This window comes from Ursus arctos, unplaced genomic scaffold, assembly GCF_023065955.2.
Source record: "Ursus arctos isolate Adak ecotype North America unplaced genomic scaffold, UrsArc2.0 scaffold_26, whole genome shotgun sequence".
NCBI lineage: Eukaryota > Metazoa > Chordata > Mammalia > Carnivora > Ursidae > Ursus > Ursus arctos.
The window spans coordinates 28,045,674-28,069,279 of record NW_026622941.1 but is presented as its reverse complement, the minus strand read 5'-3'; the positions used below and the strand labels follow the sequence as shown (position 1 = coordinate 28,069,279).

General features: G+C 43.3%; 1 protein-coding gene and 1 long non-coding RNA gene across 5 annotated transcripts in view; one reads left to right on the top strand and one right to left on the bottom strand.

Moving 5' to 3' along the window:
* DENND5B (DENN domain containing 5B) overlaps positions 1–5,584 on the top strand; it is a 186,664-nt gene extending 181,080 nt beyond the window's left edge. For all 4 annotated transcript variants that reach the window (XM_057303298.1, XM_057303297.1, XM_026502155.4 and 1 more), the window contains one exon: positions 788–5,584. In XM_057303298.1, the coding sequence (XP_057159281.1) occupies positions 788–971 (184 nt within the window). In that variant the 3' untranslated portion in view covers positions 972–5,584. The remainder of the gene's footprint in view (positions 1–787) is intronic.
* A 3,318-nt stretch (positions 5,585–8,902) lies between these two features.
* On the bottom strand, positions 8,903–14,761 carry LOC130541868 (uncharacterized). The gene is made up of 2 exons (XR_008955941.1): positions 13,790–14,761; positions 8,903–12,764 (listed from the first exon to the last, which is right to left on the bottom strand). It is a non-coding gene; the product is annotated as an uncharacterized LOC130541868 (long non-coding RNA).
* Positions 14,762–23,606: the final 8,845 nt, after the last annotated feature.

Below are 23,606 nucleotides of genomic sequence, written 5' to 3'. Positions count from 1 at the left end.
AGAAAAAGGAAGAAAGGCATATTGAGAGATGCCCAGTAAGGATGTCTTCGATCCTTAGTGACAGATAACTAATGTCAGAGTTTAATCAGGACACACCAAAGGTTGAGATGTTGTCCTCCTGAAACAACTGGTTTACAGAACTAAGTTCTGTATTTCTTCTTAATAAAAGGGACCAATTTCAACTATGCTTTTAAAGTTCCTTTTGAATGTGATCCTTATCTTCTTTTATCTCTTTACTGTTAGTGATTTATCAGACCAGTGCAACCCTTCTTTTGGTTTATAAAATCTACTTAATGTTTTTCTGCTTTGATTTTGTTCCTTACCTTGCTATGTTGTGTCAGTTTTTTAAAAATGTTAGTCCCAACTTTTTAATGTAGTCTTTCTTCCCAAAGGGTCACTATACTTTGGCATGCCTTGCCACAGATGTCTGAGTAACACCCCTGTAAAAAAAAAAAAAAAGGGCACAAAATTGCATTCTGCCTCTTTTTTAAAGTGTTAAGTCAGAATACAGAATCTCTTTAATGTGGGTAATTCCTTAGGGGCAGTTTGTCCAGACTTACTTTTACAATCTCTTGGGTTTTCCCAAGAGATTTCTGTCTCATTACTATATCTTTTTTAACCAGCAAATTTTCAGATTCTTGACTTTGGTTTCCTGTCTGCTGACCTCAGAACTTGGCTAGGTTTTGCTCTGTGCAGCCCCACACCTTCCCATTGGAAGCTCTAACATGTGTGTTGTTCTGCAGCAAGGTCAGCAGGGCTCAGGACTTCTTTCTCCTTGACTCTGTAGGGATCGCCTGCTCCCACAGTGGATCCCCCTCTTAGCCGAGTGTCCTGCCATTACCCGAATGTACGAGGAGAGCGCCCTCCTGCGAGACCGCATGACTGTCAACTCTCTCATCCGCATTCTGCAGACCATTCAGGACTTCACCATAGTCTTGGAAGGATCACTCATCAAAGGAGTGGATGTGTAACCCAAGTGGCTAGAAACTCTCAGTCCAGACCCCTTGTTCCTGAACCTTCCCCAACCGTGGGGACTGATTTGGACTTGTCTGACAAGGTAGTGAGTCACTGCAGGGGCAACACACCGAATTCCCCAATCTGAACAATCCTCACACCACAGACAAGGCAAAATGCTGTATTGTAGTTCATTTGAACCTGGAATTTAGTATAAAATAGAGTATTTTCATGTGTTAGATGTGTGTAAATATGCTATCTTCTTTAAGAAATTATATTACTCTAATAAGATACTTTTCTTAGATTGAATATTCCTGTGACTTAAAATAAGTAGCTTAACCGCATTGGGAGTTGGGGAGGGGAAGAGTGGTGCTAGCCAGGAAGAAGCCAGTAAACATGTAATTACAGTGCAACCCAGTCGGGCTTTTTTTCCCTCCAGGTATCACAAAGGAACCCAGAATGCATTGTTCCGTCGTAGCCATCCGTCCTGGTGTGTCCGAGCCTTTGTGTTGTGAATGTAAACAACTTTACCTGCTGTACGTGAGAGCCCTCACTTACATTTTTTTAAGTTATAAATGGTTTCATACATTTGAATTGAGTCACTTTTCCAGTCTTTTGGAAGAATTTTTCCATCGGCACAAGATAAAGATATGATTCAAATATTTTAAATACTGGACCCCAGGAGCTTGGCTAAACTGGAAAGAACACACAAAGCCCCGAGAAGTATGTTAAATTGTAGGATTATAACTTCTTTACACTTTGGAAAGATTAGCCTAGACTAACTCCATTCTTGGCATTTTTACTCATGTTATGTGAGGCAGTTTGAAGAGATGTGAGTTTCAGAGTGTTGGTCTCTTAGTTATAAGACCTGCAAACGGCAGTTTGTGTACTTCTAATTTGGCCGTCTAAACGCTGCAGCAGTTCCTTACCTCAAGGATAATCTCAAACCCTGTCTTTGTTAGGTTCCAGTCCCCCCTCCCCTCCCCTCTTCCTGTGCCCATCCCCCTCTCAGGAAATGGAAGGAATGTCTAAGAAGGAGGAGGGCTCTGTGTAGCTTGGAATGTTTTTGTGAAAGTGTTTGTTGACCATGATAATGCAAATAACAGAGGGAAAGAGCTAGAATGAACCCTTTCTGGGTGTTTCAGGGCAAGTTTTATATTCCTTTTTAAGAAACGGTAATAATATAAAACAACTGGCCCGGAGACAGTGAAAGCCAGGGCAGCATAGAGTGACAGAAACAGAAGCAGAGCGAGAGGCAACAGTTTTGAAGACCGAACATTGTGAGTAGCTTTCCAGCTTGGTATTTTATAAGGAAGTTAAGTAAATGGTGGTGTTAGCTAGTTACCTTTAAGTCTCCGTTTATGGTAGGTCCTGTAACTAATTAGGCATTTGCACATTGTTAGCAGTGAAATTGCCTCAGCAGAGCTCCGGGTTTTATTCCCAATTGTGGCTGAGAAGCAAAGCCATGGCCTCTCAGGGCCCTTGCACAGTCTTGAGGGTCCTGGGCTTTGGCCAACAGTATTGTTTCCCTTATTTCCTGGAGGAAGAAACTAGTGAAACAAGTGCCTCACTCCCTTTATCAAACGCTGTATTCGGCGGGGATAACCAAGGCACATCCCCTTTTAATCTGTGGCTTAGTACTTGAGGGGCACCGGGGGAGTTGAAGGCAGCATTAAGAAACCCATGGAAGGGCTTTAAGAAGATGGTTCTGGGTGACCTGGGTAGACTGGACATTTGTTCACCTGAGGCTGAGGGGTGTCTGCGTTGGTGTAGCTCTTCCAAGGACCTGGAAAGTCTAGGCATCCAGAATATTTCACACAGGGTTCCTGTGTTGCAGTGATCAGAAACCACAGAGTGATCAGTGCAGGGTTTTATTCTCTGTACCTTTCCCAGAAGGCCATGCTTCTGGCACAGTCTGGGCAGCTGAGAGATGACTTAGGTTAGCATGAGTCGTCATCGTATAGATGGGAGCACTTGAGGATCAGAGAGGTTAAATACCCCACAGCTGGTCAGTGACAGCAGAGTCTAGAACTCGTGTCTTTTATTACACCAAGGCTGCATGAGACTGAGCTCCAAGGCATTCATATTAATCGCCTTTCTATCCCTGGATCTTTATCCATCCACCTAAACAGGTAGGAAATAAGTGTTAATATTCATTTATAATAATCGTAAGGATTAACATTCATTTTAACAAATTGTTCCCAAGTGGTCGAGAATTACATCCATTACAAAAACTGGGAGCAAAATTGGATTTGGGGCCTGTGAATAAAACCTTTACATAAAAAAGTAGTACTCCAAAAAAGAGTTACACCTCAAGTTTTACCCCACTTTGTAGCATGACCATAAGACTAGAAATGACCGACTTCAAAAGAAATAATCATACCCGAACTGACAAATCCTCTGGAATGCTGGACCCTTTAATTGGTCCCGTTAGGAGCCCTTATAGTTATTCCAGTGATAAGAGCCAGGGCTCCGAGCATGTGAGGACCTCCTTGCAAGCTGCTTGAATGGCCTACAGCCCATTCTTCTGAATATTGCCGTTATGGTAAATCTTGGCCTTTCAGAAGAGATTTAATATTTGGAAACAAAAAGTCCTTAGAATCCAAATTGATGAATAAAAAAGATGCTTAAGCAGAGTTTGAGGTCACAAAAGAAGCAATTCTAAAGAAAGAAGACTTAGTTCTTATGTGGTTTATAACTGTCTCTATACCAGAATATTTTGAGCAGGACAGTAGCAGAACCCTTAGCATAAATGTCTGTAGCTGACTTTTAGAAGGACCATACCCAGTTAGAGGTATACTTTTCGCTATATTAATTTTTTAAATTAGTATATTGCTTCATAATCACATCCTCAGAGTTAAAGTAAGTAAAAATCAATTTTGTAATTGACTTTTTTTCCTCAGAATAAATTAAAAGTAATGCCCGGAATCACAATTAGTATTTTCACATAATAATAGCTTGAGAGGAAATTGTTTTAAAATGAAATTGCCAAAAATATTACCTCTTGAAACATCTAATTTCCGAGTGTTTTTCAAATGCCCTGAAACTCCTAATCTCAACCTTTCTGACACAGTGGCAGGACACTGTTGTTGGTATTGCGTGTGAGCCCTGGGTGGGGCTCGTTGGCGCCTTAAAACTGACTGAGGCTCGGTGTGGAGTAGCATAAACTGGGATTCTAGTTGGGGTGAAATCGGCCTACAGAGAACAAAAGTTCTTCCTCTTCCTCTTTCCCACTGGGAGCAAGAATTTGATATAAGAAACCTGAAACATGCAAAAGTTTGCAATTTCCCTCTAAAGTTTATTTTCAACGTTTCGCATATTTTTGAACCTTTGTAACCCTGTGGTATTTAACATGCCTTTTTAAAAAATCATTTTAATGAACTTCTGTCACACTACATGAATGATATAGGGGAAATAACTGAATTGCTTGTATTTTCTTTTTTTGGAGTAAAGCGCTGTTGTGTGTAAATGTAAGTGAAAGAGAGGTGGAGACGGTACTTAACAGTTTGTGTGTAGCGTACGTTGACGCCTCTAAGATATTTTGAAACATGAGGCAACAGATGAGGACCTCAGATGCCCAGGGAAATATTTATTTGACAGCATTGAGAGTGTAGCTCTTAACTGAAATACCTTCTTTCTGTTAAGAATTACGATTTTTCAGTGGGTTTTCATTTTGAGAATTGTATTTTCTCTGTGAGGTTTACAGAAACTACTTTCCTTTTCACCGTGTTGAAAGGACAATCTGAACCTTAGGTATTTATATTTCAGTATTAACACACCTTCATTGATTGAGAATGGAGTCTTGAGCTCCTCTCTACTTTTATGAAGTGAATCCTGTTTCCATGTCATCAGTTTCTTTTGAAGCCCCTGTTCCTTACATAAGTGTTTGTCATTTGTTTAGGTTAAAAGGAGATGGAAACAAAAAATAAACATCTAGGTCCCTTATTCCTATTAAAATACATTTATAAATCTCTTGGATTTCTAAGCTTTTTTGAAGAGAGTGTTGATGATGTGATCAGAGGAATCCAGGAAGAAACTCATCCTCCCAGATCGTCCTTGAGCTGGTCATCCTCTTAAGGTCAGAATAAAGATTGGCTCCAGAAATGTATCACACTGAGCATTTGACACCAGAGTGAAAAAAATACATATCGAAAAGTTCCTCTTCATTTGAAGGAACCCAGGGCATCTTTGGGTTACGTGGGAGAGAATCACACTTCATCCAGTTTCCTGAATGGATTTGTGTGTGGCTCTAGTCTATTCCAAACCAAATCTTGTTGACAGTAGAGAGGTATGGTAAGGAGTTCCTGTTGTCAATCAAATGAGGGTGTTAAACATAGAAAAGCCCTCTATGTTACACTTGAACCGTGTATAAATGTACCCTGTGTATCTTTTTAAACAGTGAACATTTCTGCATTTAAATTATATTGTGTTTCTTTGTATTGTTAACAATGCATCAGAACTGGATTTTTTTTTCCTCATCTGAACATAATATAAAATTTAAAGAGTATTGTGATATCAAGCACTTTAACATACATATCAGAGAAACTGACGTGGGTTTTTCAGGTTTTGGAGTACATTTAAATAATGACTTTTCATGCTTTGTTCTTTACAAATAAAACTGTGGGGTTGATACTTTGTTTTGCTTTGTTATTATAGAATCTTAATACTGAGCAGCTAGTGACTTCAGAAAGTAGAGAGATAAATCAAAACCATTATGTAGTAAAAACGCAGCCTTCTCGGCAACTGGTTATCGAGAAGAGGTTTATTTTTTTGAACCTACCTCACACCATACAGAAAAATCAATTCTTGCTCTAATAGCCTATATGAAAAAGGAAAAACAGAAGTTTTAGAAGAAAATATAGAATGTATTTATGAACTTGGGGAAGGGAAGTATTTGTTAAAACACTCAAAAATAACTAGCATTATAGTCTGCAGTAAAAATAGAAAGTGAAGATTCATTAACTACCCACTATAAGCATTACCTAAATTGTTGCATTAAGTATTGGGCACATAGCATTTTATTTTTTATTTTTATTTATTTTTGTGGCTAGCATTTTAAACACACATATCAAATTCCTGCTGTTATAGAATTTATATTCTTTTGGGGGGGGATTCATATTCTAATGGAGGAGTTACACGGTAAACAGCAGTAAACAGGAGAAGTAATACACATTGTAGTTAGATAATAAGATAACAAGCAAAGAAGAGATTGAAAGTGTGATTGGGGCTACTTGGAGGGGGACTGCAGGTGTAAATGGGTTAGCCAGAGAAGGCCTTCCTGAAAATGGAGTTGCCCTTAACTGAGATTGGAAAAAGTGTAGAAGAAACAAGTTTGGAAGGTCAACATCAAGAGCTTACTTTTTTTTTTTTTTTTAAGATTTTATTTATTTATTTGACAGAGAGCCAGCGAGAAAGGGAACACAAGCAGGGGGAGTGGGAGAGGAAGAAACAGGCTCCCAGTGGAGGAGCCTGATGCGGTCCTCGATCCCATAACGCCAGGATCACACCCTGAGCTGAAAGCAGACGCCCAATGACTGAGCCACCCAGGCGCCCCTCAAGAGCTTACTTTTGGGGGCATTTGGGTGGCTCAGTTGGTTAAGCATCCAACTATTGATTTCAGCTCAGATCATGATCTCAGGTGGTGAGATTAGCGGAATCCGCTTCACTCCCTCTCCCCATGTGCTGTCTCCCTACGTCTCTCTCTCAAATTTTTTTTTTAAGATTTTATTTGAGAGAGAGAGCACATGTTGGGGATGGGCGGTGCAGAGGGAGAAACAGACTCTGCTGAGCAGGGAGCCCAACTCGGGCCTCGAACCCAGGATGCTGGGATCATGACCTGAGCTGAAGGCAGATGCTTAATTGACTGAGCCACCCAGGCACCCCTATAAATAAATGAATCTTACAAAAAAATAAATAAAAAGCTTACTTTTGGACCCAAGTTTGGAATACCTGTTAGACATACAAGTAGAAAAGCTTAGTAGACACTTGCACATACAGATTAGGAATTCAGGGCAGAACAATGGTGTATTTGTCAGGGTCCAAAGGAGTCAGAAACCACACAGCTATTTGAAGAGGGGTGATTTATTTATTTATTATTTTTAACTAAGCTCTATGCTCACTGTAGGGCTTGAACTCATGACCCTGAGATCAAGAGTTGCATTCTCTACTGGCTGAGCCAACCAGGTGCCCCGAAAAGGGTTGTTTAATGTGAAAAATTATGAGAGTTCTCTCAAGAAACAGAACCGAGAGGTCGTGTGTGTGTGTCTGTAGAGAGAGATTTTAAGGAATTGGCTCATGCAATTGTAGAGACTTGGTAAATCCAAAATCTACAGGGTAGGCTAGCAGGCTGGACACCCAGGGAAGAGTTGTAGTTCAAGTCCAAAGGCAGTCTGCAAGAATTCTTTCTTGCTCAGAGGAGGTCAATCTGTGTTCTATTTAGGCCTTCAACGGATTTGATGAGGCCCACCCACATTATGAAGAGTAATCTGCTTCACTTGAAAGCCACCAATGTAAATATTAATTTCATCCAAAAAACATTTTCACAGAAACATTCAGAATAATGTTTATAATTAAATATCTGACCACCATGGCCCAGCCAAATTAACCATCACAAACTATAACAAGAAATTAGAACAATGGAGGATTTGCTGCTAAGCAATAAAAAGAACCCAAGAATACAAGAAGTAAAACGCACACACACACAAGAATAGCATCTATATGAGCAGCCACTAACCCTAGGCCTGAGGCCAGGCAAACCTAAAATGCCCCCTTTCCCTCAGGCTGAGAACCAGATTTTGTTAGGGCACAACCATAGCCCATCAGATGTCAAAAAAGTTTACTAAAATGCCACACCAGTGGCACTTGTGAATCTACCTTTAGGTGCCAGGGAAGTATCATGGGGAGGTACCATATCCCAGAACTTGCTGGAAGGCCGTCCGTGGAGAAGTGCTATTATCAGTAAGACTCATTGGAGAGCCACTCAAGGGAATGCCACAGAAGGTTAGCTGCTGAGCACCACAAAAGACAGGAGCTTCCTGCCACAGGAGCTAGCAGAGGGGAGCACAGCGGAACCAGGAAGAGAAGCTGCCTCCAGTGCCTCGCCAGGGCATTCTGCTGACAAAGGTGAACATTGTGCCAGCTGGCAAAGGAGAAATGTTTAAAAGAGGGTCTAGCTTCATTGTTGCAGAACAGGCAATAAAGGGTAGGTTTGGAGCTGAGAGGCAATAAACTGATAACTGCCCAGTCCCTGATATTCAGTTACAGAGGAAACAACAGAGGGGAGCAGGAAAATGCAGAAGGAAAAGATGAGACAACAAAGCAAGTATCTCCAAACTTTATGGTGCAATGCTTTAGAGCACACATTGTCTGCCATGTCTATTCGAACTTGGTCCAGATATAGCTATACAATTTTCATCACTACCCTTTAAAATATTAATTTTAAAAAACACTGATTAACTGCAGTTAAAAAGGTCAGGAGGCTTCTGCAGTCTAAGGGGAAAAAGACCACAGGGTAGCAATGAAGGGGGTGAGAAGTGTTGGGTACTGGGTGTATTTTGAAAAGCAGAGAGGACTTCCTGATGGATTGAATGTGGGGGGTGAGCAAAAGAAAAGTCAGGAATGACTCTAAGGAACTTGGCCTCAACAACTGGGAGGATGAAGCTAGAATTTCTGTTAACCGAAATGAGTAAGGATGAGGGAGAACAGGCTTTGGAGACAGATCAGAAGTTCAAGTTTGGACATATTAAATTTCAAATATTGATTAGATATCCAAGTGGAGATGGTGAACAGGAAATTGAATGTCTGAGTCTGGATTTTGTGAGCAATTGGACTTCAGATATAAATTTGAGAGTTGCCAGCATATATAGATGGAATTTAATGTCCTAAAACTGGATGAGAACATAAAGGGAGTGAGTTATTAAATGATCTCCCAAACATTCATTCTAATTCCATGATATGGATATGGCATGATTTATTGTGTGACATTCAGATTTACCTCCCAATTTTTCACTATTCTGAAAAATGCTATGGTGAAAAACATACATAGATCCCAATGTTTCACTATTCTGAATAACACCATGATGAACAAAGATCCTTGCTTTATGAGAAATTAACCATTTTTATAGGTCAAAGGCAAATGTCAACAACTTTACACGATTCAACCTAGTATTTGTGATACTTCTTTTGGTTCTTTATCCTGATGTGTTATAATTTGATTAAAATAGATACTGTAACCTAGATGGAGCAATTAATCTCTGGGCTGCAAAACCTAAAAATAAGTCACTCTAGTTAGAGCTACCATGTGGGGCCAGATGTTTCCTAAACTCCAGTAAAACTTAACTCTGAGATTTATCATTTACTTACCCATAACTTGTGTTCTTAAATGACCCCAAAACTTTTTCTGGATTTCTCACATTAACATCCTATTCAAAAATAGCAGAGCTTCAAAATACATGAAATCAATGAGAAAGAGACAAAGTCTCAAGTATAGTAGGAAAAGCACTCCTTTGTCAATAATTGGAAGAGTAAATAGATAAGAAATCAGTAGAGACATAGAGGACTTGGACAATACTGTCAACCAACTTGACCAGATTGATATTTATAGAATATTTTCACCGACAGCAAGAAACAAATTCATTCCAAGTACACAAAGAACACTTACCAAACTGACAATATTTGGGGCCATAAAACATGTATCAATAAATTTAACAAGATTCAAGTCGTGTAAAGCATGTTCTCTGGCCACAAGTGTCAAAAAATGAATCAAAAGTGAAAGCAAAAAGCATCTGAAGCAGCTCTTAAAGAGAGATTAATAGCAGTGGCTCAGTAGGTTAAGCATCCAATTCTTGATTTCAGCTCAGGTCATTAGCTCAGTGTCATGAGATCGAGCCCCGCATCGGGCTCTGCACTGGGCGTGGAGCCTGCTTAAGATTTTCTCCCTCTCCTTCTGCCCCTTCCTTCTCCATCTCTCTCTCACTCTCTCTCAAGAAAGAAAGAAAGAAAGAAAAAGTTTTTCTATGATACATATGTAACAGATGTTACTATGTTCCATGTAACATGTTAACTAACATGTTAGAAACTGTTTAGAAACTAAAAAAACTAGCAAAAAAGACAAAATAATAAAGATTAGAGCGGAAATCAATGAATTAGAAAACAGAAAAAGAAAAATTGAGGTAGACAAATAGATCAATTGAACAGAATAGAAAGTTTGGTAACAGACCCACACATATATGGTCAATTGCTTCAATGAAGTTGCAAGGGCAATTAAATGGTAAAAAGAATAGCCTTTTCAGTCAATGTTCATATGCAAAAGAAATGAAGTTCAATCCACACCTTATACATACGTATACAAAAATTAACTCAAAATGCATCATAGAGTGTTCGCAGTACTTGCTTTCCATCTGGTATGCTCCTTCAGAGCTGAGTCATTGCTGATTCATAGAGCTTAAAGGATACATTGGCTTTTTCGTCTCAACAAAACTTGAAACTCGGAAACAAAATGGAAGAAAACAAACAGTGCAAAGGTATGGTTAATGGTAATTTTGAAGAAGTTCCCAGCAAGGAGGTGACTTGAGTTCAACCAGCCACTGTACAGAGATACTACTTTGTTAAAAATTTAGTGGATCAGCATCAACCCAAGAAGGTTGCAGACTTGGGCTTCCGTGATGCCACACTTATATGGATGCTAAAATTCCACAGTTGCACTGAACATCTCGTTGGAGTAGATATTATTGCTGCCGATTCCTTACAAGTTGACTCCAACAGCTGGGGATTATCTAGCTCCTTGGGACCTAGGTTTGACTATAACTTTGTATCATGGTTCTGCTGTACAGAAAGACTCTCATTTGCTTGGATTTGACTTGATAGCATGTATTGAATTGATAGAACACTTAGATTCTGAAGATCTGGTCAAGTTTCTTGAAGCTGTATTTGGGTACTTTTCTCCAGGTATGGTTGTCATCAGCACACCAAACTCTGCATTCAATCTCTGTTTCCAACATCAACCTTTAGGAAGCCAGATCACAAATTTGAGTGGAACAGAATACAGTTTCAGATGTGGGCTTTGGATGTAGCAAATCTCTACAATTACTCTGTTGAGTTTACTGGTGTGGGGGCTCCACCAACGGGAGCTGAGCATGTTGGTACTGTACATAGATAGGGGCTTACAGAAAAACATAGCAAAGGCAACTGAATTGTGCATTTCAGAGCCACAGGAACATGTTTATAAAGCTGTTTTGACAACCTCATACCCGAGACAGTAAAAAGTATACCTCCAGCTTGTTCTGAGTGCTGAGGTGTTAAAAAGCAGTTGACTTCATGAAAGTCAGGTTTCTCCTGGATCCGAAGAAAAGGGAGCGCGGTTGAGCGGTGCCAGAAGGCAGCTGCATCCAATGGCATAGATTAACCCTCACAGAAGCTCGAAGAGGCCAAATAGAGCAGTCCCCCAAAACTTGCAGTGTGGGAACGAAGTTCTTTATACCCCTGGAAAGGCTCATTGCTTATCCGAAGGTGAAGGGCTTGGTGGATAGTGTGGAGAACCCGAGAACACTGCTGGCTGAAGCAATTTGACTGAATAGAGATCAAACTGTGGTGCAGGTAGACTTGATTGATTACCATACACGAAACCTCCTTGAGTCTTAATGATAGGCACATTTAGACAACCTTGTGTAGTCGTAAGTTGGGCAACTTAGTTTTGAATTTCTCTAACCTTGTTCTTGTTTTTCATATGCTTTTTGCAGGGTGGTGGAGGCTTCATAATGTACTTGTCCATGTTTCTGTCAGACCCATGTTGAATGTGACTTGAAAAATTTTTAAAGTAATTTAGATGATCAAAGAAAACCTTTTCCTGATTTGCATCATAGATATAAATGTAAATCCTAAAATTGTAAAACTTTAAATTTAAAGAAAACAAAGGTAAATGGCCTTGGCTGAGGCAAAGATTTCTTAGATATGACAACAAAAGATAGAGTCCATAAAAAAAAAACCGATAAACTGGACTTCATAAAAATTAAGAATGTATGCTCTTCTTTTTTTCAAGTTTGAGATATTTATTAATCAGGGTAAAACTCCAACATAGCACATCAACATGATTTTGAGCATTTAGAGGGGAAATAGTTCTTGGTTAAGCAGAAAATTGTACAAATGACTTCTGGAAGACCTTCATTCTAAGCAGTTTTACAGTCAAACATTTCATTTAGAAGTCTGAGCCCTCTTTCTTCAGTTTGCTGTAATCTACATTCACTGAGTAGAACTTGCATTGATCATTAGGACACACTTTATTCTGGGTTCTGGGTTACTCTTCATCCCAACAGATATCTGGATCGGACAATGCCAGATACAAGACATACACTGCTGCTCCAGTAACTCCAGCTCCAATAAATATGAAGAGAGAAATCAAGCTTGAGTGCTTTCTTGGCCTAACCAAGGACCTAGGGGAGCATATTTGTGGCAAAGGCCTCTGGTGTGAAAGGAGAGGAGACTAAGGCCAGGCCTGGGACTAAGTAGTCTCTGCCAAAAAGAACATTCTTTGAAAGATACTATTAGGAGAATGCAAAGATAAGCCACAGACTGGGAGAAAATATTAGCAAATCACATATCTGATAAAGAACTTATATGCAGTATATATTTTAAAAACCCTCAAAAAGCAGTAAGATAGGGATGCCTGGATGGCTCAGTTGGTTAAGCGTCTGTCTTCAGCTCAGGTCATGATCCCAGGGTTCTGGGATCAAGTCCCGCGTTGGGCTCCTTGCTCAGTGGGGAGCCTGCTTCTCTTTCCGCCTGCTGCTCCCCTTGCTTGTGCTCTCTCTCTCTCTCTAGCAAATAAATAAAATCTTAAGAAAAAAAAAAGCAATAAAATAAACAGCCCAACAACAACAAAAAGGGGCAAATAATTTGAATGGACACTTTAACAAAGAAGATATGTGGATATCAAAAAGCACACAAAAAGATGCTTATCACCATTTGTTATCTCAGAAATGCAAATTAAAACTAAAATGAGATACTACTATACACCTCGAGAATGGCTAAAATTGAAAGGACCGATTATACCAAAAGTTGGTGAGGATGTAGAGGAACTGGAATTCTCATATATTGCAGATGGGAATGTAAAATGGGACAATCACTTTAGAAAACAAGTTCAGCAGTTTCTTAAAAGATCTGACACACACCTATCATATGACTAAGCCATTCTATTCTAGGTAATTACCAAAGAGAAGTAAAAGCATTTATCTCTACAAATACTTGTATATGAATGTTCATCACAGTCTTATTTGTAATAGCCAAAAACTGGTATTAACCCAACTGGTATCAATAGATGAGTGGATAAACAATTTATGATATGTCTACACAATGGAGTACTACTAGCAATAAAAAGGAATAAACTACAGAAACATGCAACAACTCAGATGAATCTCACAGTAATTATTCTGAGTAAAAAAAGGTAAAAAAATGAATACATGCTACAGGATTACATTTGTATAAAATCAAACAAAAATGCAAAGAATCTGCAGTGACAGAAGACAAATGGGTTGTTGCTTGGAGACAGGGGCTGCTGAGCAGATGGGATGATAAAGAGGCACAAGGAAACTTTGGGGGTGACAGATATATTCATAATCTGGATTATAGGTGATAGTTTCATAGGTATATACATGTGTCAAAATTACCAAAACTGTACACTTTCAGTATGTGAACTTTGTTGAATGTCTTGATAGCTCAATAAAGCTCATTTAAGCCTTTTAAAATCTAATTGAAAAGCTGAGAATACAGGCACTGAAACTAAAATGGAAAAAAAAAAAGTGAGGGGAACCCATAACTTGATTTACCCATCATTCCCTTCTACCTCATTCAGTGGGCTTAGTTCATCACTTGGTTATCCACAAGCACTTCAGGCATCTTAAGATGTTGTATACTCTAGGCCAAAAGCTAGATGCAGGTCAGGCAAATCTGGACGAACCCAACAAGTGCCTAGTGTAAAGAGAGACACGTGACTGCAGTCACAGCCACACAATCCTTCGAAGAAGGCCAACTGGCATTTTAAGCTTCTAGGTTTCCACATGACATGCTGTTATGACTCTTTAAATGCCTCTTCTTAATATTCTTGCCTGGTTGTGTCCCTCAATCCTAATGTATTTTATCATGATCCCCCACCCCCACTGAAAGATCCATGTTAGACCAGGCTTCAAAAGCTCAGTAAATACCTAGACTTTGCCCTTTGCCCTCTGCCCTCTGAAGGCTGCTCAGGCTAGTCAAGGTAATGCTCTCCCTCACTATGCAAGCAATAAACGGATTGTTTTGATAAGTCAGGAAGCCAGGATTCAACATTATTGATCATTCATATTTTCTCTTGTAAATTATTTTAGGAATCTCTGCCCATTTCTTCATTTTAAATGTCTATTTTTGGTTTCGATGTGTAGTTTGAAAACTTCTTAAAGCTATTCTTTGCACGATCTGATGTAAATATTTTCTCACTTCTATCTTTTTTGGTGGCTTTTTGTTGCACAGAAATTTTTAGTTTTCAAATGTTCAGAGTCATTATAAAAATAAATAAATAAAACAGCTTCCAGTGCTATACTGCCTGGGCTCAAATGTCTACTGCTTATTAGCTGAGGACCCTTGTATAACTCTGTGAGCCCAGGTTCCTCGCCTGCCTCCCCCCGGAATGTGAGCTCCATGAAAGGAGGTATTTTCGGCTGTTTTGTTAACTGCTGTATCCCCAACTCTGGGGACAGTGCCAGCATAATAATCGCTCAATAAATATTTACTAAATGAATGAATCTACAAAGTCAGAACAATCTTATGCACTTCATGGGATTGTTACAAGAATTAATTAATCCTCATGAATTTTAGTCTAGAACAGTGCCCGGCCCCAAGTAAGAGTAGAAGGAATGTTCCCTCCCTCTCCCATCCCCCAAATCCTGCCTCTCAGAGAAGTTTCACCTGATCGTCTTCCCTCCCGCCCCCATCTCCCCCCAGTTAAGTCTCTCCCTTTCCTCCTCCCCCTCCTCCTCCCACAGCGTTTGCCCCATTGTTCCCCTTCAGTGTGGCTCACTTGTCACTTCAAGTTCTTAACCTTCGGGCAGCTGTGAGCCGCTTTGAGAAACCAAGGAAAGTTACGAGCATTCTCCTCAGAAAAACGCACCCGTGCGCAGACACAGACTTTTCGTGCAGCATCATGGAGCGCAGAGCCCTGCCACGAACCTGCCATTTTAGATCCCTGAATGAGGTGGACACGAATGTCAAAGCCTCCTATTGCTTCCGAGCTGCAAACCTTAACAGGTCGCAGGAAATTCCTGAAGCTGGTCATCAGCGCAAGGGTCAGCATCCAAACGCGGAGTCCCGATCGGAGCTCCTCTGAGATGCAAATCGCTCTCCGCCGTGCGGGGCGAGGGCGCCTATTGTTCCTGCCGCCTGCCTCTCCGAGCCGACCCCTCACCCTGGCGGCGGAAGGGCGCTGTGGGGGACCAGGGCCGGGAGAAAGGGAGTTTCTGAAGGGAAGCAGGGGGCTCCGGTGGATTCTAAGGTCACTTATATAAACTGCAGCAACCGTCCCCCAGGCGGTGAGCAACAAACCGTAAGCACCAGAATGACCCCTGTTCCTGTCTTCGGCGATAGGAACGAGGGATGGCGGGGGGGGACTGTCCCACCGCCCTTTCAGGAAGCGAGGAAGGCTGGCTGTGAAAAGGTGAAGCCCAGGCCCGGGGCCGAGCCACGTGACTCGGTCTAACTGTTGTAACCGTCCTAAGCCGCCGCGAGTAGCCGCACAGACCTCCTACTCGGCCGGCGAGAAAGTGAGGTGACTCAGTCGCTTACACCATGTGTGGCACCGACAAGCGCCCACAGCTGCGAGCTGTTATGCATTCACATTAAGGAGCAACTCAGAGCGCGGAGGTGGCGCGGGAGCCAGCGCGCGGGCCTGGAGGCGGCGGGGGAGGAGAGCCGGGTGCGGGGAGCCGGCCTGGCCCCTAGCCCGCGGCCCCCCGAGCCCCGCAGCCCCCGCAGGCCCGGCTGTCTGCTCACGCGTTTACCCTCCGGGCTAGATGGTCCCTTGCCGTCTTTGTGTTCTGGAACTCCCCCAAACAGACACGCACACACCCTCTGGGAGTCCACAGCCTCCCGCCCCGCCGCCCCCCCCATAACGCGGGTTCGGACTCCCTCACCGACGGAGGGCTCCGTCCCAGGGCCAAACACGAGCGGACTCAAACAGTCTGAAAGCTTGGTGCAGCCCTTTCATTCTGATTAGAAACAGTCCCAGAGGCGACGCGACTTGCGCGAAGTCGGCAACTTCCTGGAACTGGAAACCAATCGGAAGACTTCCGCGTCGCGGCTGTTTCCGCTGTGATCAGGTTACTCAGCGCCTTGGGACCTGCTTTTGAAAAGGAAAGGAGAGGTCGAGCGGGGAGCGCCCCTGAAGGCAATGTTCTGCAGACTCGGTAACTGCTTGTGGCAGGCGGTGTGAGAGTAGGGGTGACACAGTGTGTAACCTGCTTCCCCCCAGAACATAACGTCCACAGTTTCAAATTGTTTTCCGAGATCCTGAATTTTCGTGGGTGCATCTTCCGGGGGGGGGGAGCATACCTGTTTTGGGTACCCGACCGAGTGCCTAATGCAGAGTAGGTACCTCATATTCGCCGAGCGGAGGACTGCACCGCTGCCTGAGCCCCGTTCCATCACAGGGATGTAGGAGGGTTTGCGGAGCCCAGGCCCACCTGGGAGGCACGTAAGCCCTTGCCAGTTTTTCTCAATTATGGCTCTGCAACGAATATCCTCTGTGCCTATATCCTTGACTGCATCTCTTGATTATTTCCTTAGGATATTTTCCTCGAAGTGGGATTACTGGGTTGAAGGGTAAGCGCATGGTTAAGTCTCTTGATTCAGAGTCCCTCCAGCCCCGCCAGAGTGAGTCAGTTTACCAGCAAGCTGGCCAAAACTCGGTATCATCAGGCTTCGTTTGTTCTTTTTCTTTCCTTCCTTCCTTCCTTCCTTCCTTCCTTCCTTCTTTCTTTCTTTTTCTTTCTTTCTGCTTTATTTTTTTTTTCCATCTTGATAGAACGAAAATTATATCTCATTTTGTTTGCCTCTCTTTGTGGGCTAATTAGGTAGAGATTGGACTGATTTTAAAGAAATACTCTAAGGAGCCCAGAGAAATCCAATGTGGGAAAGGAGACCATTGACACCAGGCGCATTCTGCCCAGCAAGGTGAAATCAAAGGGCACCAAATGTCTGGTATGATTTGATCTGAAGATGTAAACATCTGAGCCTTGCTGCAGAGGCTTCCCCTGAGCAAGCGAGGGAGAGCTGTGACTTACTTGCTTCCCTATGGTTATTTTCATTTCCTGATGAGGAAAGAATGTTATACAACAAATGAAAAATCTGTATACTTATCTTCAAGGACAGCAGGGAAAAGTAGAAATAGGAAAACGATTTCAACTCACCGTCATGGGAAGGGGGGGTAGGGGGTAAGTGGTGAAGCTTGAAGGCTGTGTGGTGGAGGTGGAGGGTAAGTCCCTGAAGCTCGGCTGCCAGCCTGGCGGGGAGGGAGAGAGCAAGAGGCCTCAAGGGCTCTGGAGACTTCCTACTAGAAAGGCCGCTGTGTGTTTGCGGCACTTACAAGGCCTGGGACCCGGAAGGGGCTTTTAATGGGCTTGTGAGGATCACACTTAAACTGCCAGGGACAAAGGAAAGTTGTAAGGAAGCGGACGCTGAGGTGAGCTCAGGCTGTGCTCTGGGAGTGGGCAGGAGGTAACTGGCATTTTCCGAAGGTGGGGTGATGGTGCTTTGGGGAGCTTTGGGGGCTGTGGAACTGTGGGGACTTCTCGCCCAGTCAGAGCCACACGCTGTTCCCTAGCCCTTCACATATCCACTGGGTTCTCTTGCAAACCACACCCAAGAGGATAACTGATTTACCAATGTTTACAGGCTGTTTTATTTACTAATCTAGCTCTCATTTACGCTCCACTAAATTTATAGTCCTAATGACAATCATCAGCATTTTCCTGATAATAAACGTAGGGGATGTGTTTTATGGGTTTATTTTTTAGCTTTGTGGGGGAGTTTTTCTTGATTACTTTAAATTTCCTATTAAAGTTTTGGGTTTTTTTGTTTGTTGGTTTTTTGTTTTTTTTTTTAATAGAGGGAGAGCGGTGGGAGGTGCAGAGGGAGAGAGAGAGAGAGAATCTTAGGCTCCACACGCAGCGCAGAGCCCCATGCGGGGCTTGAACTCATGACCCTGAGATCATGTCCTGAGCTGAAATCAAGAGTCAGTTGCTTAACCGACTGAGCCACCCAGGCACACCCCACCTTTTATTTTTCTATTAAAGTCTGAAATTCAACAATCAGCTTCTAACAGCTTAGCAATCTATGAATTTTTCTGCCACTTTAATTCTTCTAAAGGGGCTCAAGCCAAATATGAGCCAGTTCTTAGAGGTTTCAATGAATGATTTCAAAACCTTGTCACACTTTAAAATCACTTGGCAGCTTTAAAAAAATTACAGTTTTCCCTCCCTCCCTCTTGGGAGACTAATTTTGCAGGGCTGGTACCTGAAGCTGGTGTTTTTGAAAAGCCTCCTTGGTGATTCTTGAGTTGCTGCTATAAAAGGGACTGATGCCCAAATGCTTATCTATTTTGTTTGTCTTTTAATGAAATTATGAAATTTGGAAATGGCAGTTTTAACTTCTAAAATGTTAAATAAGGCTTTAAATTTCTGGAAAACATTCTTTTTGCCTCCCTCCCCACCCACCCGGGGCTTGAGTTTCCTGAGCTCTTCATTCCTTCCTTGCGTAACTCTCGATGCTGGGTGATGCCATTGCTGTCGCCGCCCTTTGTCCTCTCTGGTTTTCCGAGATTCCTGCTTTCTCCCTTTGGCAGCATGTTTTGGTCTTTCTTCCTATGCTGTTTTTCAAAGCCCTGCTGCTGTTTAGGGCCCTGGAAACTTGAGGTAGCAGCCCGGGGCCATATGTCCACTCCCACAACTGGCCTCGGGTGCTGTGACTCTCAGACCTTCAGTGCTCACTGTTTCTCTGGAAAGTCTCCAGATGCCCACATGTCAACTGCCTACCGAGCGTTTTACTCTTAGGTATCCCACAAAGTACCTCAGACTCCGTGTTTCTCAAATATTACATTCCTAGCCATTTTCGTTCTTTGTGGGTTTGTCTTGTTTATTTTTAGTAACCTCTACACTCAACGTGGGGCTCGAACCCACGATCCTGAGATCAAGAGTCACATGTTCTTCCTACTGAGCCAGCGGACGCCCTTGTTCTTTGTGTTTTATATCTCAGAGAAAGGCTCTACTATGTTAGTCAAGCCACAAACGTAGGGGTAACCCCATTCATTCATTTAAAGCCACTATTCTAGGCACTGGGAATACCAGAAACTACAAAAATCCCTGTCCTCCAAAAACTTGTATTCTAGAAGGGGAATACAGACCGTAAATAATCCGTCCCCAAAACTAACAGATTTCAACTTCTAATATCTCTTGACTCCACCCCGTCTCTCCAGTCACCACCTTAGTTCAAACCCCTGATGGCCTCCCTCTTTCTCTTACTCCCTCCAGTCCATTCTCCTCTTAGCAATATAATCTTTCTAATGCTGAATCTTAAATTTTAGCTTCCATCATGAAGCTTTCCATCCCTTCAGGATAGAGTCTACCTTCCCAGGTCTGGGTCAAAGGGTGTTACAACTTCTGGGCCCTCCCTCCTGGTCTGTGCATCACATCCTTCCACCCATGTGAGCCACCCTCTGCCTGGCCATACTGAATTTCAGCTGCAGGCTACCACACCTGCCATTCCCGACTCCCTCCCTCCCCTCCTGCCTAGGCTGACTCCTGCTCACTTGGCAGATCTCAGCTCAGATACTATGACAGGCAGCCTCCAAGCTGGCCCCCACTGATCCCTGCCTCCTACTGTTCGTGCCCTTGGGATTCTGAAGAACAGAATGTGGCAGAAGCTGCCGTGTTGCAAACTGCCCTATGATGAGGGCCACGTGACAAGGAACAGAGGGCGGCCTCCCGCCTACAGTCTGTGGGGAACCTAATCCTGTCAACAACCATGTGAGTGAGGTTGGCATCGGGTACTCCCCCAGCTGAGCCTTCAGATGAGTTGGCAGCCCCAGCAGTCAGCCTTATCCGCGACCTCCTCGAAGACCTTCAGCCCTGGGGCAGCCAGTTAAGCCACTCCTGGATTCCTGACCCAAAGAAACTATGAGATAATAAACCTTTGTTGTTTTAAGCAGCTATGTTTTTGTTAATTTGTTACTCAGAAATAGATAACAAATACCACTGCTGGACCCCTGCCCTCCTCCACACCAAATGCAGTGCCCTTCTGAGTTTTAGAGCCAGTGGTATTTCCACCTGCCCTCCCCAGTACTTAGCTCTCAGTTTTAATTAATTAGGGATTTATCCATATCTCTACCCCTAGATTATGGGCTTTATAAGGAAAAAGAGGAAAAGAGGGAGGAAAGTCACCATTTTCCTTCTCAAGACTCTGAATACCTGCTCTGCTTCGGCCCCTCCTTTGTACAGCCGCAGTGTCCACAGTGATTGCCTCAAAGTGCAGCTGCAACCCAAGGAAGAGCCTGCGGCCAGCTGTCCTCACCTCCCTGAGACACCCACACACACACATACACACACACGCACACACACACACACACACACACCACACACATGCGCGCACAAAAAGAAGCATGCCCACTCACACTTCGGGCACGCTGCCCTTTACTCAGAGGAGAGTGGGTGGAGTCTCTGCTTGCTCCTTCCACACACACCCTGAGGCTGCACTTTGTGGGTTTTCTGAATGAAAGGTGGGAGGGAGAGCTGCCTTCTGCCTTTGAACTGTCCGGTTCCTCCACCTTTATTTGCAGCCAACTGAACTGTGCCAGGAGGACACGGTTGTGAGTCCCCTGGGGATAAAAAAGAAAAAGAGCCCAAGTACTTCTTGTTGCTTTCATTTTCTGGTGTCTCAACCCACAGGCCACTCACTATCTCTGACCTAAACCTGAGATCTGAACGAGGGGCCACCTCTGGGTTCCCGGAGTGCTTGGTGGCACCTCCCTTGGGGCTGATAACAGCAGTGTCCTCCGGGCTCTGGTTCACTCTCCTGCCCTTTGTTAGACAGGGAGCAGTGCCCTTGGCCTCCCGATGGCCTTCTGTTACCCTGCGCCGGCTCTACACTACAAGGGCGGCAACTTCCCCCGTCTCCCCACCCCCCCACACACACACTTCCTACGGCCCTCCACCCTCCCCTCCGACAGTCTGCCAACAAGTCTGTTACATCCAAGCAGGATGAATGAATGTTTAAGAGGCATGCCTGTCTATGAACACACCTCTGTCTAGTTAAAAAGAGAAGCTTCTAATAACATTACACCTATGGCATGTGCTTCTGTCCTGTCGGCCCTACTCTGGCATTCAGGGGCAAGTTTCCTCTGGGCCTTCCTTTTGTAATTGCCTTCTGCTCAGTGGCTCACTGTTGCTAGGAAGGTTATATCCATCAGCTGTGCTCCAGACACGTAGCAGTGTGATAATGGGAAGGACGTGGATTTGGGGGTGGCAGATCTGCCATTTACCGGATTTGATCCTGGTTGTGTCACCTGGCCATCCTGGGCCTCATCCTCTAGTGGGGTCTGCGAATGCGCTATTTCCCCCTATTTTGAGATTAAATTAAATAAATCACACACATGAACATGCACAGCATGTTACAGTAGTAGTCAGTGTTCCATATTGTTCTTGTGTGTTTTAAAAAGACCTTAACAATCTTTGTAAGTTTTCCTGGGAAATACAGAAAGCAAAAGATTGTTGACATCTAGTTGAGAAAGCGCTGCATTAGTCTTGTTTGGTTTTTGGCAGGAGACGGAGTAGGATAAGGTTGAGGGTGATGTTAGGGGGCTGCTGATTTACTGGTTTTTAATCTGACTCTTTTCCTTCTGCTGTTCTGGAGTCATGCTATGGAAACCAGCTGCTCAAATGCCCGAGGAAGGGATGTGCCTCAACCTGCCACTGACTCCCAGGTGGTAAGGTGTTTTTCGTGCTCGTGTTCCAGTCTCTGTGCCTCTGCTTTGGCCCTGTCAGGGTTGACAGGGAAGCGCCCCCGTCGCAGAGAGCTCGCCGAATGCCATGGCCGACGTGCTGCAGACGGGCCGCCATCTCAGCACATCTGCAGACTCTGAGCACCCACAAATACCATTCAGTTTCCAGATCAACAAACACCTGTCTTCAAAAATCAGTTGTATCCAACTTTCTTTCCATTGCCCAGAGTAGACACTGTGGGTAGGATATCAAGTCATGCATTTCAGTGCTCTTTTCTTTTCTTTTTCTTTTTTAAAATATGTATTTATTTGAGAACGAGAGAGAGCAGGAGCAAGAGTGGGGTGAGGGGCAGAGGGAGAAGCAGGCTCCCCGCTGAGCAGGGAGCCCGATGCAGGGCTCCGTCCTGGAACTCCAGATCCTGAGCCGAAGGCAGACGCCTAACCGACTGCGCCACCCAGGCGCCTCTCAGTGCACTTTTCAAATCAACCCATTTTATGATGTAGCGCTCACTAGAGCCTGACTTTATGTGTCATCAGAAGAGGAGCCAAACATACTGTTTTGAGATATTTCGATATTTAAGTCAACAAGAGGTTTTTTTTTTTCTTTTAAAGATTTTATTTTTAAGTAACCTCTACACCAAATATGGAGCTCGAACTCACAGCCCTGAGATCAGGAGTCACATGTTCCACTGACTGAGCCAGTAATAATAGAAGGAGCCCCAATAGCAGAAGTTTCTATACCCACAGAACCTGCATTCTTGTAACATTTCGACTTTTTCTCAATGATGAAAAATTACGATAGTTTGGTAGACCAAGGTAGTCAAGAGCAGATCAAAATTCTGAAGTCTACATATAACCTCCTTGATAAGATAAATAGAAAGAAGTATAAAAAGGTAGTTTGACAGTGGGAGGGGTAATCTGGCATTTTATATAACTAAAGTCAGCACTTCAAATACTACTCCAAAGGGACATCTATGTTCAACTAGTTTCTTCCAACAACAATATCTGAACTTGCCCTCCACCAGAGCTACTCAGAGTCGTTTGCTATTTTAAATGAAAAATACTCCTCATCAAGTACAATCATTGGTAAGGGACTTAAAGAAAGCAAAAATAGGGGCACCCAGGGGTGCCTGGGTGGCTCAGTCAGAAGAGCATGTGACTCTTGATCTCAGGGTCGTAAGTTTGAGCCCCACATTGGGTGTAGAGATTTCTTAAATAAAAAATTAAAAAGAAAGAAAGAAAGGGAGGAAAGGAAGGAAGGAAGGTAGGAAGGAAGGAAGGAAGGAAGGGAGGAAGGAAGGAAGGAAGGAAGGAAGGAAGGAAGGAAGGAAGGAAGGAAGGAAGATATAGGAAAAGAGGCTGATAGGGTTTGGATGTTCAGACAGGACTGTGATACTTTATTGAGGTCATAATGTCCCAGATTCTCAGCTTTGAAGATCCCCAAGCCCCCTATTTTGCTATTTTGGAGGTGATCACTCAGGCTCACAGTGGGAGCTTCTGGTAACCAAACTCCTAAAAGACTGATGTGCCAGCCAGCTGCCAATTTGTAGTTTTTCAGTAAGAAATATGATGCCAAGGCCAGGTGGTCAGCAGAGTCTCCCTTAGGGGAATTGTTGTGAGGTGGTGGGAAGCAGAAGTTAAA